The 18,743-nt window shown below is 32.9% G+C and overlaps 2 protein-coding genes across 2 annotated transcripts; one reads left to right on the top strand and one right to left on the bottom strand.

Annotated features, from left to right (window-relative positions):
* The first annotated feature begins 695 nt into the window (after positions 1-695).
* On the top strand, positions 696-4,509 carry LOC120134981 (nucleolar complex protein 2 homolog). Its single transcript, XM_039151354.1, is given in 12 exon segments — positions 696-788; positions 912-983; positions 1,082-1,627; positions 1,912-2,214; positions 2,395-2,724; positions 2,877-3,051; positions 3,054-3,082; positions 3,224-3,310; positions 3,460-3,554; positions 3,649-3,786; positions 3,959-4,012; positions 4,014-4,509. Coding segments are annotated over 12 exon segments (2,181 nt in total). The 3' UTR covers positions 4,273-4,509.
* A 4,576-nt stretch (positions 4,510-9,085) lies between these two features.
* On the bottom strand, positions 9,086-11,378 carry LOC120134713 (zinc finger matrin-type protein 2-like). The gene is made up of 10 exons (XM_039151156.1): positions 11,361-11,378; positions 11,176-11,256; positions 11,053-11,080; positions 10,852-10,934; positions 10,731-10,763; positions 10,186-10,264; positions 10,022-10,074; positions 9,570-9,630; positions 9,403-9,482; positions 9,086-9,204 (listed from the first exon to the last, which is right to left on the bottom strand). Exons 1-10 carry the CDS (start codon positions 11,376-11,378, stop codon positions 9,118-9,120), a joined length of 603 nt encoding a protein of 200 aa, XP_039007087.1. The 3' UTR covers positions 9,086-9,117.
* Positions 11,379-18,743: the final 7,365 nt, after the last annotated feature.

An 18,743-nucleotide genomic window follows, 5' to 3' on the forward strand; every position in this document is an offset into this window, starting at 1 on the left:
CATGTCACTAAAATTTAGTGTGTATATATATTGTACAAATATAATATATTAAATACATCATATCCACGTTTATATAGGCAATGTATAATGTTTTTTTAATTGATAATTGATATTTAATTTATTGATTTATTAGTTCCTATTAAATAAGATATAGTGTTTAAAATTTGATTTAAGCATTTTAATTATACTCTACGTTAAATCTAAGTTAACATTTAATACCCAAACTGATAGGTAGACTGATGGAAGGGGAAGGATTTATTAAAAAATATTGATAATTTATGGACTCAATTAAAATATTTTAAAGTTTAAAGATCAATTTAAATTTTAATTCAGATTTTGGGGATATTCAGTGCAATTAACTCAAATAAATAAATGTAATATCCAAAGGATAAAGTTGGAATATCAAGCCATCCCTCTTCTTGAATGCCAATAGAAAATTCTCTGCTTCTAAACCCTAAAACCCTTATGCCCTTACCGCCCACTTGAAAAAAGAAGAAGGCCGAGCACCAAAAAGCCGGCGGGTATCTTCCGCCATCCTCGAGTTTCTCAAGTAACAAGCGCGCTGCCACTCAAAGGTTTCAACTTTCTTCTCGTTTTAATTTTAACACAAGTTCATTCAAAAAGACAAAAAAAAAATCAGAGTGAAGCTATTTCAATTTTGATTATCAGCAGTGTATATTCTGTGTGTTTCCGAAATGGGAGACAAGGGAAAAAAGAGTAAAACAATGTCAAAATCTCAAAGTGCTGCTAAACAACATAAAGGACAGCTTGAAAGGCTCCAGAAAAAGGTTTCTTTCTTTGTTTCTATGTTTGTTTGTTTGTTTGTGTGTGTATATATATATTTAACAGTTCATTGTGGATGTATAAATACACACAAACGTATATTTTTTGTTTTTTTTTTGTTTTTGTAGGATCCAGAGTTCTACCAGTACTTGCAAGAACATGGCAAAGACCTTCTTACGTTTGATGATGAAGATATTGATGTAAGTTAGGCAAAATTTTCCATGTTAATGTTGTTACAAAGGGCTCGCATTGCGTAAAACGAGGTGTAATTTTACCTGCTTCAATCTTATCTTTGTAGGATGATGCTGAAGATGTTGATATTGACATGGAAGATGAAGAAACCCAGCTGGATGACGAGACTGATATTCCCGATGAAGAGAAGAAACCATCGAAAAATGTTTTAACTACTGAAATGGTTAATTCTTGGTGTAAGTCTATCCGAGAGGATGAAAAACTAAGTGCAGTTCATTCTCTTATGAAAGCTTTTAGGACTGCTTGTCACTACGGTGATGATACTGGGAATGACTCTTCGGCGAAGTTTACCACCATGTCAAGCAGTGTATTTAACAAAATAATGTTGTTTACACTATCTGAAATGGATAGAGTTCTCAGAAAGTTGTTGAAACTTCCTTCTTCTGGTGGAAAGAGAGAGACCATCACTGAGCTAATGAACACAAAACAATGGAAGAACTACAACCACTTAGTGAAGTCGTACCTTGGAAATGCACTACATGTTTTGAACCAAATGACGGACATGACGATGATATCATTCACTTTAAGGCGTCTGCAGTATTCGTCTGTATTTTTGTCTGCTTTTCCAAGCCTTTTGAGGAAATACATCAAGGTATGTAGCATGGGCAAAGTTTTGTGTGATTTTCTTCAAGTTCGATGATTGCTTTGCTGTTACTATTTGTTTGATGGTCTGGTTATGGAATTGTTGTCTTGAAGAAGCAACAATAACAATCACTGTATACTCCTTTTGTACTTTGTTATCCGCTTGTGTTTGAGATATTCATATATTGTTATGATAAGTTAAGGTTTAATCTATTCCTCTGCAGAGGAGAGTGTTTTAAATGTTTATGGAATAGCATATATCTGCCTGTTTTTAATTTATTCATCCTTTTCCAGGTAGCACTTCACTTTTGGGGTACAGGAGGCGATGCTCTCCCTGGTGTCTCCTTTCTATTTCTTAGAGATCTATGCATTCGCCTGGGATCAGATTGTTTAGATGAATGTTTCAGAGATATCTACAAAGCCTATGTTTTGAACTGCCACTTCGTTAATGCAGCTAAATTACAGCATATCCAATTTCTTGCCAATTGTATCATAGAACTTATTCGAGTGGACCTTCCTACTGCATATCAACACGCATTTGTCTTTATCAGACAATTAGCAATGCTTCTGCGGGATGCACTCAATATGAAAACCAAGGTATCACCCGCACCATTTTTCTTTGAAAAGTTTTTCTGTTATCATCCACTTGCTCATGTGAATCAGAATGCTCTTTTTAGTATAAGACCATATTCAACCATATTCTTTTGCAATCTTTTTGGTGTTTGTTCCTTTCTTGTTTTCACTAAACAATGCTCCTTGTCCCACCGTTCTTCTCAGGAAGCATTTAGGAAGGTTTATGAGTGGAAATTCATTAACTGTCTTGAACTTTGGACTGGAGCTATCTGTACCTTTAGCACGGAAGCTGATTTCAGGCCACTTGCTTATCCGCTGACCCAAATTATATATGGGGTTGCCCGTCTAGTTCCAACTGCTCGATATTTTCCGCTCAGATTGAGGTGTGTTAGAATGCTCAACCGCATTTCTGCATCTACTGGTACCTTTATTCCTGTTTCTATGCTTCTTTTGGACATGCTGGAGATGAAAGAGTTAAGCAGGCCTCCCACTGGTGGTGTTGGCAAAGCTGTTGATTTACGGACAACACTGAAGGTATTTTCGAAATGTGTTGTGCTTTACTTCGATTGATATAAGCTCTTTGTTCCTATGTAACTTAAGAGAATTTTTTTCGAAATGTGTTGTGCTTTACTTCGATTGATATAAGCTCTTTGTTCCTATGTAACTTAAGAGAATTTTCTATTACAGCCAGCAAACCCATTCTAAAGACACGGGCCTTCCAGGAGGCATGCGTGATTTCTGTGGTTGAAGAACTCGCTGAACATTTAGCTCAATGGAGCTATTCTGCTGCTTTCTTTGAATTGTCTTTTATTCCAGCTGTTAGGCTACGTTCCTTCTGCAAATCTACTAAAGTTGAAAGATTCAAAAAGAAATGAGGCATCTTATTCGCAAGGTACATCCTTTGATTATCATATCCCGCTCTGTGTTTGAGATGTTGCAAAATTGGATTTGTGGAAGAACAATTCCTTGTTAAGTTTATTAGGTTGCAAACTTTTGGCTACACACTATTGATTGTTTCATGCCTTCACTTCAGATCGAGGCCAATGTCGAGTTTACCAATGAAAGGCGTGCATCAGTTACATTTCTACCAAATGATAGTGCAGCAACTTCTTTTCTTGAGGTTAGTAAAGTTATTATTTTTCTTAAAAAATTTCATCGTATCCGTGTGCTGTTGTCGTATTTGAGCATGTCAGGTGCTTAAATATGCTTGCGTCCCTTTATTTTGTGTTGCTATCAGATGAAATTACTAAGCTTTCTTGTTGCTCATAGGATGAGAAAAAGACGGGGACTAGTCCTCTCTCTCAATATGTTATAACTCTACGCCAACGAGCGCATCAGAGAAATGATTCGATGATGGAATCCAGGTCTATGATCTTGCCATGTGATTGGATCCATCCTGTCTATATTATAATTGTGTTAAGACAGCTAGTTTAAGTAGATCATGCATGTAATTTTCAGTGTTGTTGTGGGAGAGAACTCTTCGGTCTTCGGGAGAAAGCTTGATCAGATCCCAGATAGCGATGAAGAAGATGATACAAGGAACGAGGATGGTGCTTCAGTTTTCAGTTCCTCCTGGTTACCCGGAGGCAATTCCAGGTATGATTTGTCGTGTCATTTTTCCGGTCTCATTAATCACTTGCATTCATCATGGGGGGGATATACCTACATGTGCAAAGAAATATACACATGTAAATGAATTTTGCTCTCTATAAACTTTTCGACTGCGAAAAAAGCAATTACTATACAACCATCTTCCATTTTCTGTCAGGGCCAATCTTCCAAAGGAGGAAAAGAAGAAAAGAAGAAGAATAAAGGGTGGAACGAGAGGAAGGATTTGGTGACGATGATGATATTGTGGAAGACTTGGTAATTAGTTCGGACGAGGACGAGGGTGAAGATGGAGATGGAGATGTATCTGAATCTGATACTAGTTTTGGGGAAGATGGCAAAGGAGAGCATGTAGGTGGCAGCAGCAGACAGCGGAATAAGAAGCAAAAACCCAAGAATTTATCAAACAAGAATGTAAGATCTCGTCATCATGCAAAAAATAATAAATCAAAGAAGAGAAAAAGAGCAGCCTAGTCCACCAGATTTTGTAACACTCCATCAGCTGGAACTGCACCTTTTTGAGATTTCCTTGTCTGTCAAGGAGGCCATCTAATACAATCCCCTACTGAGCTTTTATGTAATATAAAATGCCAATATTTTTTGAAGTATTTTCATGTTTGGGCGGTGTTGTTTTTTAGTTCAATATGATACATGAACTTGATAAATGTTATAAATTTATAACCATTATATTATTTAACTGTTGATACGATATTTTTGATCCGTGCCATTCGAACTACAAACGAGCCTTTCGAATCTCTGATGGATGCATGATCTTCAATCTCTGAGTAATCTTTAAGGAGGTTTGGAGAATATGAATTTGGGGAGTTTTTGAAAATTATAAATTTTTTAAAAGTTCTAAGATTTAGTAATTTTATTTTTCAAAGATCATTAATAAGTAATTACGTCACGCATCAAGCAATCATTGGTTACAACTATAGATAGAATAACCTTGAAATGACAATGAAATGAAACTTTAGACACACTAAATGATAACAAAGGTGGTGTTCGGTGCGTTATTATATTAAAACTCAATAATTATTTTTCTTCAAAAATAACCTCTTTAACATATTTGTTAGAAAAATACTCTCAAACTACCATATAAGATGACTTTGTGTTCTATAAAAAGTAAAATCAGACCTGTGTAAAATGAAAAACGAATTTCATGCATTTATTATTATTTTTATATGAATCTCGTGTCCTATAAAATACGAGGTCTATTAAACGCAATTTATAAGACACAAGGTAGTTCTACGTAAGCAGTTTAAGGGGTATTTTTCTAATAAATCTGCTAAGGATTGTACTATTCAAAAAAATAATTTATGAAGGTTATTTATATAATAATGCCGGTGTTCGACACCTATTTTGACTAAAAAAAATTAAATATTTAACGTTAACATATAGTTCAGATAGTTATAAAGCCTAATTGCAGCGAATCATATTTCCTAGGCAAAACCAAAATGCTTTACAAGCATAGATATCTCATTGCCGATAAGACATAAACCCCCTAATTTATTTATTGAAGAAACCTTGTCCATTGCGCATTGACAACTCTACCCTCATCAATAATACTGTTTGTCTCTACCTTCTTCCCCATGAATATTTTATAACAGACCTGAATTCAATGGTTCAAGATTCCCCATACAACCCACCATATTCCGCAAGCTCTACTGAGCAAGGAAACCCATCGGCACAGCTTTAGCACGCATGCTTTTATTCAAGTCGTATAACCCATTTCCATGCATCCGCATCTCGTGCAAGGTGATAAACCATGCACCCATTAATGGTGAAGTTTAGGACTAACTTGCTCCCAACCTGGCATATGAACAAAGCTTGTCCAGAAGTTTTTACCTTCCCTTTCCGAACCGGAAAACCTTGCAATCGGTCAATATCCAAAAACTTGAATACCCAAAATCATGTCATGTAATACCCCAAAAATTTAGATAATGACCAAAATGCAAATTTTGAAAGTTTGATGGTCAAAGTAGAAAATTAGGAAAAGTTTAAGGAATTAAGTGTAGATTTTCCCAAAAAGAATGTTATTCCATAAATTGATTTATTTAGTGACCAATTTATAAATTTGGTAAAGTTTGGTGACCAAAGTATAAACTTTGAAAAATTTAGGGACCAAAATGTATTTTTGGAAAAATTACAAATATGTCACGAAAATAAGAAAATAAAAAATATTATTTTCACATTTTTAAAATGTTGGAAAATAATATTTAATGGTTTAATTTCATGTTTAATTTGAACAGTTGGATTAATGTGATTGAATTGTAATTTTTGGAAATTGCACATAAATGAATTTATTTAGTGACCAAATTATAAATTTGGTGACCAAAGTATAAATTTTGAAAAGTTTAGGTCACGAAAATAAGAAAATAAAAATATTATTATCACATTTTTAAAATGTTAGAAAATAATATATAATGGTTTAATTCCATGTTTAATTTTAACCGTTGGATTAAGGTGACTAAATTGTAATTTTTGGAAATTGCAAGGGAAAAATGGTAAAGTGGAAAATTATTTGTTCATCTTTGACTATTGAAAGATGATAAGGCTGATATTTCTCTGATTTGGAAGATGATAAGGATAAGTATCTAGGTTTTATGGTAATTATGAATTTTCATTAAGGGTATATTGGTATTTTCTTAATTTAATGAATTTAATATTCATTAAATGATTAATTAAAGGATGATAAGCATGATATCAATCTAAAATATCATGCCAAAGTGTTCATCTCTTCTTCATGGACGTGAGATAGCTTCCAAGGTAAGAAAATATTTTATTTTCAATTTTTGAGCTAAGTCCTTTGGAATTGGAGTTATGCCGTGAAATAGGAAAATGATCTATGCGAAAAACGCTATCATTTGCTACCAATATTTCTTTCTAATATTGTTGGATTTCAAATATCCCAAATCTAAGGGTTTATGTTCATGATAGGGTTCATGAAATTGATGATAAATCTTGATGTTTTTGAAATTGTAAATTCATTTTCAAGCTTGATTTATGGTTATAACATGTTCAATCTTCCTATAAATAATTCTTTAAAAATTCAGTCAAAAGAGGAAATTGTAGAACTTTGTGTTCTGATGAGAGTTGATTAGATATTTGATTTTAAAAATGTTATAAGGTTGATTGAAAGTTGATTTCAAGCTTGAATCGAATCAAAATCAAGCAAAATCATGAAAATGGAATTTTAAACCATTAGGCCTTGGTCTTAAAGGATGAGAAAAATTATGGAAAATTATATAAGGTCTGGAAATGATGTAGAAAGTATTCTATAAGCCTTGGAAAAATTTGGGGACCATTTTGTAATTTTTAAAAAGTTGGGGTTCCAATTCGACAACTTTGGAAAAGTTGTGAATGGTTGTATAATTGTTTAATAGTTGATGTACTACACTGGAAAATGCTGTTTTGGAATTGAAATGAGTGTTAGATGTGAATTATGACTATTTTGGAAGTTTGAAAAGATTGGTGATTTAAGTACAACATTCGCATAGTTGGAGTACTTAAATGTAATTGTACCTTTGTAAAAGCATTTGAATGGTAATAATTTCAATGCTAGAATTTTTGGTATTAAGAATCTAAGTGATAAAATGGTTAAGGACCATTTTGAGTAAATTGGAAAAGTTTGTTCCAATGTTAAAAGGAATTATTAAGAGTTAAGTATTTTGATAGAAAATGAGTTTCAAGTATATTATGGAGTTATTTTGGGATATATTTATGTTACTACAATACTAACTTATGTATCATTATGAATTTGTTATTTATATAGATTGTGATTGATTTCTAATTGAAGCAAGTCAAGTATAAAAAGGGTTTATTGTGGAACATAGTGAGGCTCATATTTTGGAATACATAAAGTGTCAAGGTGAGTGCAATACATGCATGAAATTATACATGAATGTTTTATACATCATCAGGAAGACTTGTGATAAGTCAACCTTGTTTATATCAGCATGATATTATGTCATTTTTATAATATCGATATGACATTGATATGTCATAGTGTGAAATTATAATGCATTGATCATGAATAATGTGATATTTTACCATGAATATTATTTCGGGTATGAACTGCCTAATTTTAAATGATATTGATATACTTTGCCATGAATGGATTAAATAAAAATAAACTACATGCCCAAATATGTTATTGAGGATCAATGGTATTAATGGCATGCCATAGAATCTAGCAGTTGCATATTAGGTAGCACTAGAGTGTCTAGAGAATGCACATAGTGCAGGCCTCAAAGTGTCTAGTGAAGACACAATACAAAACACTACGGTGTACAAGGTGGGTAAAACCCGACCTCGGCAATACAGTGCATTATTAGGTGAGCAAAGCTCGACCTCAGCACTTCGGTGCAATATTTGACTCCTATACTGGGTTCCTCATACAATTATACTTTGGGTTATGGTTTATTGGTTAATAATTGATAAACAAAAAAATAAGCTTACGAGCTTATGGGATTAAATGGTAAGTATATTGATAAAATAAGCTTCAAGCTTATGGGATAAATGGTAAGTATACTTGTAAAATAAGCTTACGAGCTTATGGGATAAATGATAAATATATTAATAAGAAATTTTATATTACGTTGATCATGGTAAAATATTGGGCATGCATGTAACATGATCTTATGGCATTTGTTTATGACATTGAAATTCATGCTTGAGTTTTATTGCACTGTTTATTGTTTTAATTGCCTCACTAAGTATATATTTAGTGTGTGATGATTTTCACGCGTAGGTAAAAAAGCCAGTAATAAAATAAAGAGTTCAAAGACGACATCAAGCATCAAGGAGTATATTTCAATATCAATAAGACCTCCGAAGATGTAATTTTGACTTAGATAGTGGCATATAATTATTAATGTTCAATTTGATTTGTTGAACAAATTTAGAAACAAAATGATAATTTTTATGAGTTTTACTGTAACAGTAAATAGTAACGGTAGTGTTAACTGTAGCAGTGAATAGTAATAAACAGTACCACATTTAAAAATTTCCAGAATGCTATAAGGTTACCGATACCATACTACAGGTATCGATACCCTCACTGTTCACTGTTCATGATACTATTCATAAAAAAATCTTTTGCCTTAAATTTGTTAAAATGAAACATAATTCATATGATATGATATTTTTATAATATCATTTACCATTTTAAGAAAATAAATTTTAAGTCACTTTTGAATTGAAAATGGTTTTTCGAAATTTAGGTAACATCTATAATCTGTACAGGTATAATTATACGGGTTATGGGTATTATATGTCATATAAAAGTACAATGTAATGTTACATAAACAAACGTGATCATTTTTTAGATGATCCGAAACCGCCAAAACCCATCATAGCTGCCACGTCGGGATCAATTTCAGGTTCCTCTTCTGCAGCCTTCTTCTGAAAGCCAGATAATTAACAATCAATCATTACTTTGACGAGTACATGAAATTCTTACCATCAGGGAATTAATTATAGGCTTTAGGGAACAAACTTTGAGCCGAAAAAAAGCAAGCTTACTAATGAACATTCCAATACATAAAGCAATAATCTAATGGAAAAACAAAGACCAGGTATTCATCAAATCCAAGTACAGACCTTCTCTTTCTTTCTTTCCCTTCGTTGGCGCTTTCGCTCTTCTTCTTCTTCCTGCTGTTTAATGATCCGCTCATCCAGATCTACAAAAAAAGGAGCAGACACATCAAATCATCTTGAACTTGGCTATAATCGAAACCCAACTAGTTGGGAACAGAGACAAAAGTTACCTTGCTCGGAGAAGCTGCCAGGAGGTTTTCGCTTTTTCAATTGTTCAAACCGCTCCTGAACCTGCATGCAGATAGCAAGGAAGTTGACTAAGTGGCTAAGTGCAACTGCTTTTCTTTTGTCCCTAGAATTTATAAGGCTCAGATTTTAATTTTGACAATCTCCAAATATACATGGTCTTTGTTTTAGGAAAAGGACCTTTTTCTCTATTTTCAGATTTAATTGAAGCCCGGTGCTCCAATCACTAAGCATTTTGCTACTAAAATATTAGTACTCTTACTGTTGTCACTGGTCACTCCCAAGGAAGTACATATCTAATAAATTGCACTTTCTATACGTTACTAGTCTATATCAATTAGTAAGAATAAACATTTGTTGGATAATAAGGTTCTAAATTCAACAACTTGAACAAATAAGTGCTTATAATGTAAATTAAAACTCTCCAACTGAGTACCTGTTTAAGGGATGCCCGTTCCACTCGCATGGACATACCTAAAGCTCTTTGATCTAAGAAAGCACCACGAGCAATCAGATTAGTGGAAATCAAATGTGCATGTCTATACATGTCAACACACATCCATAAGATGATAAACAAAGAATATCTAGAATATCACATACGTTTCTTCCCATTGATGTGATCCAAGTAGTTTGCAGAATCTTTTACTACACACTCGCAAACTGAGCAATAGTATCCGGCCTGCAAAAATCCAATTTAATCAACACATGCATCATACAGCCACTTGCGATTTTAGCCATTAGTTCCAAAAAAACTAAATCAGACATTCATTGATGGAGAACTATATACCCTGCTATCAAAATTTTCATTTCCACAGCGATGCAAGCATGCAAGAGTTTCTTTAGCACCCTCATAAAGCATTAGATATGTAATAAATTGGTAAAAGAGTAACGCATCCAAAAAGTCGAAACCAAGTCCATTTATTCACATGATTTTGGCCTTAAAGTAATAAAGTTCGACAGAGCCAATAAAATTCTGATTTTACCAAAATGATTCAAATCAAAAGCTGTGTTACCATTGGGTCAAATGAATCAATGGACATTAACCAGCTTCTCGAAATGCAATTTGCAATCAACAATGAACAAAAAAACAACCAGAAAGCCAAGTACTAATGTAAGTCCGAATGACCAAAATGATAAGAAATTACCTGCTGACTTAAGGGTGCCACTGGAGTAACAACCTGCAGAATGTAGATAACTAATCAACAAGGGTAACATAAACGTGAACTAAGAATAAAGACCAAGTTCAATCCAAGCAATTGTTATAACCTGAGTTTTACCCAGACGAGACTCGAGATCAACTTCATAATCCCTATGCTTCAGGGGTTTCCTCTGCACTGCAGGGCCTTTTGCTGCATATATAGACATTTTCGATTTTCACCATGCAAATCATATTTCTTAAATTAGAACATAAATGTTAACAGTCAAGAAGCTAATGGGATTTAAAAAAAGAATGAATAAAATAATTACATTGGGATTTACTTCGTCCTTCTGCTTCCTGATTCAAAATCAAAATTTAAGAAAGAAAATCAGCAAAATAAATAGATTAAGCCTTCAAATAAAAGAAAAAGAGGAGAGATATCGATAATAAACCTGTTTCTCACGCTCGCGAGCGCGTTCCAAATATTCTTCTCGATCGAATTTCTTTCTGAATGTGTTATCAACACCAATAGCCTGTAGAAAACACAGTTAAAAAAGTAAATACTATGACTAAAAAAAATGAAAACTAAAGTAGAAGAAAAAAAGAACAAATTCTGAGAGAGAAAAATTGTTCTCACATTATTGCTGGAAGCCATTGATTTTGAATCTTTGATCGCTTTACAGAAGAACTAATTAACTAAGATTAATTCAATATTGTTGGGGGGAAAGGAATCAAAACCCTAACAAGTTTAATTTAACAATTCCCGAACTCAGTCCAGAAAGGGTTAAAAAGACAGAATTTGATATATGGATTTGGTTGTAAGGTTGAATTTGATATTTAACTTGATTTTATAATTTAAAGGGTAAACTGTAACGATGATAATTTAATTATTGTCTTTGTTTTTATTTTAATTATTAATTTTTTAATGGATAAATTATGTCAATCATCTCCTTTACTTTTAGTATATCCGACTTTAGTTACTAATTTTTTAATTAAGTGTGTTTGATTCTTAACGTTTTCGGTTCGTTCTTTTCAAGTCATTAACCGAATTCTAAGTTTGCAATTGATTTTTTTTAAAAAAAAAACATGTGCCTGTTCAAACGTTGACTCTTCTTTTCTTCCAAGAGCTGGAGCCATTCACCACTAAGTCAAGGGAACCATAGAGGCTAATAGGCTCCGATGGGAACCAGTGTTTATTCTTACAAAGTGATGTAGGTATGACTTAACCCTCCCAGAAAACAGATACTACAACCATCGAAAACAAACCATCACTGCCCTCCATACATTACTGCCACCCACGACCATTTCAATTTCCCTTCCGACAAAATCATGCACTACTACTCATGATTTTCAGTCATAAAAGACAACCACTACCACCATCAAGAAACCTTCGTTGCAGAAAGAAACTCAAGATAAAGGAGATCCCCATACCAAATATGCCCTGGAAGAAGCCTCCCAGCGAGCCATGTGTAAGATCCAGAGAAACCTCCGATCATGGTGCTTTGAACAACCGCATTGGTAAGATCCAGCAGCGAGCCATGTGTTATTTGGATTTTGGAGGATGAATCCAAGGCTTCAGATCAGTACGGAGAAGATCAATCGCCGATCATCATTCCCATGATGAACAAAACTACCCAAACTATTCTAATCAAGTGTTGATCACCTTGATTAAGATCACCAAGGAGATGATCTATGGAGGATATGAATCTGAATAATGCAAGGCTTACATGATTAACAGGAGGAACATAATTGAAGAATCCTTGAACAAGATTGGATACGAGAAGATCAACATTGATAATGCTCAAAAGATGCAATGGGAAACTTTGGTGAAGGAGATTCCTCCATGGATCACGGCGTTTAAACGATGTGTTAACCTCTACTTATCCGGCGAGCGTAAGCTCGTCGAAACCGTCTTCTCCGATCACGTTTAAACGATGTGTTAACATCTACTTATCCGGCGGCGTTTAAACTATCCAAATTGAGAATGAATGTGCTGCTTTGGGAGTTGCTTCAGAACCAAACGACCCGGATTCGTTGTCGGATCGGATAAACGGCCATTTGCATCTTCTGTGACCTCGAGAATGCGATCCAATCCGATACCAAAACACCACCGGTTCCCAGCAGAGACGTTCATCCCTTGACTCACTGCCATCGACGTTTGGCAAGTACCTTCATCACGTAGCTATTAGCCTCTATAGTTTCATTTAATGGTGAATAGCTCCAGCTCTTGGATGAAGAAGAAGATGATGATGAAGAAGAAGAAGATGATGATGAAGAAGAAGAAACACATGGGTGTTAAACACGTGGGTTTTTTTTAATTTTTTTATTTTTTAATTGTCACGTTATACTTCTATTGATAGATTAACGGAAGTGAAAAGTCGAGGGATTTAAACATGATAAATAGATAACGTAAGAGATCAAGTGCATTTAATTAAAAATCAGTGACTAAAGTCGGACAAACCTAAAATAAGGGTGACTAATAATATAATTTATCCTTTTTAATTTTATCGATTAAACCATCTAACTATTTAGACATCATAATCACATGTGATTAACATTTAATTAAAAAGATGACCTGATAGTTTAAAAATTTGATATAATTATAAATTTAGTCCTCATTACATATAAATTATATTAATTTGATCTTAATTTTAAATTAATTCAATAAATTTAATTCTCAATCATATGGTGACACATGTCAATAATACACTGTCATGACATGTGTCACCTTGTGATTGGATATTTTTCTTTATTTTATATTAGTAATTTTTTATAGAAAAAACACATGATTGTGATTAAATTTATTAAATTAATTTAGAATTAGGATCATATTAATAAAATATATAAATAATGGAGACTAAATATCATACCACTTTCCCCTTTAAATGCTAACGATAGGTGGATGATAATATTTAAATAATTAGGTGACCAAATTGACAAGATTAAAGGGACAATAGTTTAGTGACCCTAAGTATACCCTAACTTAAATTGCTTTAAATAAATGAGAAAGTTAATTTGTAGATTATTCTGAAATGATTTTTTGGCTATTGAATTTTGTTTAAATAATCATTAAATTTCATAAATGATTGCAAAAGGACCATTTTATCAAATAATTATAAAATAATCACTAAATTTATTGAATTATATGACTAAAGGTAGTAGTAAAAGAATGAATATATATAACGAAAATGAATTGTAATAATGGATGATTATTGAAAGAGATGCATGAAATTGTCTATAATGTGTCTGACTCTAAAATTCGACTCAAATGATATGATCGAATCTCGAATATTCCATTAACAAAAGCTCATAAAATCATTGTTATGTCAATTTATAATTAGAGTTTCAAAATATATTTATCACACCTCAAGAACCATATTGGAGGTGTCAAAAGAGCATTTACCTTAAGTTTCACCATTAAAGGAGCTTAAAAATATTTTTTAAACTTTAAATGACATAGCAAACATATTTAAGTCATCCAAACATTTCATCACATGAATCATGATGCACATAAAGACTGAGTGTATTTCCTCTGTCCAATGCAAAAAGCAAAAGAATCCCGACCAATTATTCAAAAGTCGTAACAACTTAGAAAACATAAAAATGAATGAGAAAGGATTATAAAAACTCACGTATAAAACTAAAAGGGGAAGCTGATTTTTAGAGTTATGCCGGAGCTTGAAAAAATGAAGGAAAAAAATATAAGAAGAGAAGAGAAGAGGGTTGTAAGTAGGGGTAAGTATCGAGAGAGTCGATTGCGAGTAGTAGTGGTCGATTCATACTAGTTAAAAACTTTTGTTGCTAGACTTGATTTGTTACTTGTTAAGCTCGTTAAAATTTTGACCGATTAGTGCTCCTTAAGAAAATTTATTGCTCGACTAGTTGATTTTTAAGTTCTTTAAAATTTTTCTCGATTGGTGCTCATTAAGAAAATTTGTTGCTCGACTGGTTGCTCGTTAAGCTCACCAGAATTTTTTATTTTTTAAGGCTTAAATATACAAAATGTGCCCAACGTATGCCTTTTCTTCCAATTTAGTGCCTAACATTTATTTCGTTCCAGTTTGGTGTCTAACGTTTCATTCCGTAACTCAAAATGGGTCAGGCCGTGACAGACTGTTAAGTTTGATCGTTAACCCGTTAAAAAAGTCACCTGCCATTTTTTTAATATTAAAAAATAAATTTTATAATTATAATAATAAGAAATTAAGTAATTCCAATTAAAAAATTAAAAGGTTAAACTTTTAGCTTTTTACCCTTTAATCCTAAATCATTTTCCCTCTCTTCCCCGTCACTCTCTTCCCATTCCTTCTCCTCTCTTTTTCTGAAATTGAATTCAAGAACCCTAAATCATTTCTCAAAATCTACAAGCAGGGAGTGAAGGATGTCAAGTGGAAGTTCAAGGCTTCGTTCGTTATGGTTCAAGGGTTGTGGAATGTCATTATGGAATGAAATTTCCCATTTGCATTTCTAATAAGTCATGGAGTAAAGGGAAAAACTTTTATGAGTGTTGTCAAGAGAAAGAGATGAGTTCTGATTTTGTAACAAATTTTTAGGGTTTACTGACTTATTAGCCTAATGATTTAATTTTTTGTATGTTGCAGAATCGGTGTATTTTTCCCCAAATGGTGGACAAGGAACAAGACAATGAATGTATTGATGAAGACTTGAAATTTCAATTGGAAATGTTGATGATCGAAAATAGGAATTTGAAAAATAAAAACTGGTAATTGAAGGAAATTGTAAAATCATATAAAACAAAATGTGCAAAGAGGAGGATAGATGCTTTATTATATAAGATAGCATTCTTTAATTATTGGATAGTGTACTTCATGGTGAAATTTGGTCTTTAATGATGATGGTCTGACAATTGCTATGTGCAAAGAGGAGGAAAATTGTTAAGTTTGTGGGTTTCTTGTAAAGTTGGTGTAGTTGAATGAAATTGTAGTTATTGTAACGTTGGTGTGACAATTGTTATGTTAGAAGATAATAATAGTTTAAAATTGTTTTTATGAAAATCTTCTGTTTTTGTGTGTGGAAATTGAATGTTAGCATATGTTTATAGTCCATTGATACGTTATTGTTGATTGAGTTGGGTATATAAATAGGTGGAAAGTAATAGGAGTAAAAGAAAATGTTTCATATAGTGAAGTGGTTTATTAAGTCTTAATAGATTAGATGTTAAACGATTCCTATGCTAGATAGAAGTGCATGTACTTAATGCATTCACAATCAAAATATCCTTGCTTGCTTGTTTGTAGTGGTTGAATAACGTCTCATGAATGTTTACCTTTATCCATTAGATTTAGTTTCTTTATTTTAAGTTCATCGCTACCACATTTATTTACGGCCACATCCAACTTATCTAAACTATATTTTCTTCTTACTTAACATAAATTGCATCAACAACAACAGTAGATCTTCAACACTGTTCCCTGTGAGATTGTATTTGTTTCTACCATACAATTATCATTTTACAAAATCATATCTAACATTATGTTTTTATTTTATTTTGGTCACCCACAATTAAAAATTTAACAGAATTGCTAACATGATAATTTTTTTTTACTTTTTTAAACGATGATATGGCATTATCTTAGTGTGACATGTCATCATCACCATTAACGGTGGGTGGTTGAAATGAAACTAAAACTGTAACACCCTTAACTCATAAACATATTTAATTATGAGTTAAAGATGTCACACTAACTTGTAAACACTTCCTAAATAAAATCGGGTAAAAATCTAAACCTTTTTTAAACTTATCCATAATTACCATTTTCCATATAATTTATTAATAGCTTAATATAAAATTTAATATTTTGATCTTAAAATCAAATCTGATTCAAGACAGTAACTTGGCAGTTTAATACTAATTCATATTTAAAACAAAACTACCTAAAACTACCTTCTTAAAATTTCATTTTAATAACGATATAACTATAATTTAATAATTACTTTTCATGCAAAATTTTAGTAATATTTAATAACATGCACACTACTTATACTAATCTATATAATATCACTCGACTTATGAAAATAGTCTATCAGAACAATAAACATATATTTAATATACATGTCAACTAGATAAGTCAGAGGTGGTAAATATCGTATTGATACTAGAATAGGTGTGATTCGCAAAAAGTGATGCCTGTTATGCTCCCTACTCTACTGACTGATCTTTCCCTTTATGTACGCATGAAAATATTCATATGCTAAGTAACAAATTAGTGAGGCGTTATTTATAATAAATAAATCATATCGACATAAAAATAAATAAATATTTCTCACAGAAAATAATTTATAAAAATATAAGAATATATAATAGATCAAGTAATTCTTTCTTTCATCAGAAACCTGAAAATATTATTTCAGAACACCCATATCCATATTCACAAATAAAAAAATTCAAAGAAAGATTTACTTTCAATGAATTAGTCATTCTTGCATATTTCAGAACATTTAATTGATAACCAATGCATACAACTAAGAATACTAGGTATACGAGTCAGAATGAGTGAGTGCACAATATGCAATCATAATTGCCATAACAGAATGAACCCTTGGTGGAAAACGCAGAAATAGTGCAAGATATATGTACACTAAGGTACCAGAACGCACTTATAATGCAAAATATAGAATTACTCAACCTTATGGCATGTCAATCGTACCACTGACTCTCAATGCACATACAATAGGCTTTATAATTCAGACTAGATTTCAATTGAAATTCAAAGATAACCATAACATAAATCAAAGCGATTGGGAAAATTTTATAGAATGACAATAAGACCAGCGTTGATGTATGGTTCAGAATGTTGGGCAATCAAGAAGGATCACGTAAGGAGGATGGAGGCCGCAGAAATGAGAATGCTTCGATGGGCATGTGGTGGGACTCTGTGGGACATGACACCAAACTCTGCTATTAAGATGTCCTTGGGGGTGGTGCAGGTATCCGAAAAATTGAGGGAGGGAAGATTACGGTGGTTTGGGCATGTCCTTAGGCGACAACCGTCGGATGTGGTCACGAGGGTAGAGTCGATTACAGTCGACGGTGCCAGAAGACGAGGACGACCAAGGTGGAAATGGGAAGACTGCTTGAGATCTGATTTGAAGGATTTAACCCTTACCGAGGACATGACCTCCGATAGGAAAGTATGGAGACTTAAGACCAGAGTAGCCGAGTAGTGCGTGTCACAGCCATAAGGTGTAACATCTCTATATTCTTTTTACTGCCTTTGTAGTAATTTCCATGACTTCTACTTTTTATACGTTTCTGTCATTGGAATTTAAGAAGGCTTAGAACTAGGATAGCGCAATAGTGTAGGCTTAGTTTAGGTTTTAACCCATTTGACTTTATTTCCTTCTAGTAGCTTGCTATCGTTGACTTCTGTGTATCATTCTCTTCAGGTTTACTCTTTTAAATTTAGTCGGGTCTTACGTTTCTGTCTATATGCAGAGATTTTTACGCAGGGATTTATTTGCATGGATTGCTTCCCATTACAGAAGCGCATATGAAGACTGCATATGAAGACTGTTCAACTATGTATTTATTTATTTATACATGCATTGCATTTTATCTTTATTTTTAATTTTCTGACTGCCGGAGGTCTTCCACGGAAGCTGCTCTCAACCTGGCGTTGGGGGCAGCCTACTACCCTACCTCCCCTTACCCCATTGCATATGGGAATAGGGTTTTGTTGTTGTTGTTGTTGTTATATATTCGATTTATTTCAAAACACTAAAATAAATAAGAATGCACTCACCTTATTAGCTTCACTACCAAACCTTTTACGACGATATTCCTTTTTTAATCATGTATTTTATATGTCGCCTTCGATTTTCTTTGGTCACAAGATTTATCAAAATCTAGACAACATCAAATAAACATCACAATATGCAAACCATATGTTAGTATTAAACTAACATAATCAAAATCCAATAATAATTCCAACATTTCCAAAATGACTCTTCAATTCCATAATATTCATATTTCTCACCAAGCCACTCAATTTCATACCAA

This window comes from Hibiscus syriacus, unplaced genomic scaffold (genome assembly GCF_006381635.1).
Source record: "Hibiscus syriacus cultivar Baekdansim isolate YM2019G1 unplaced genomic scaffold, ASM638163v2 tig00001818_pilon, whole genome shotgun sequence".
Lineage (NCBI taxonomy): Eukaryota > Viridiplantae > Streptophyta > Magnoliopsida > Malvales > Malvaceae > Hibiscus > Hibiscus syriacus.

What these genes read in the sequence shown, in the direction of transcription:
- LOC120134713 (XM_039151156.1), bottom strand. An exon ending in TGGCACCCTTAAGTCAGCAG is followed by an intron (nt 10,265 to 10,730) that starts GTAATTTCTTAT and finishes GGATTTTTGCAG; the next exon opens with GCCGGATACTATTGCTCAGT. An exon ending in TCACATCAATGGGAAGAAAC is followed by an intron (nt 10,075 to 10,185) that starts GTATGTGATATT and finishes GTGCTTTCTTAG; the next exon opens with ATCAAAGAGCTTTAGGTATG.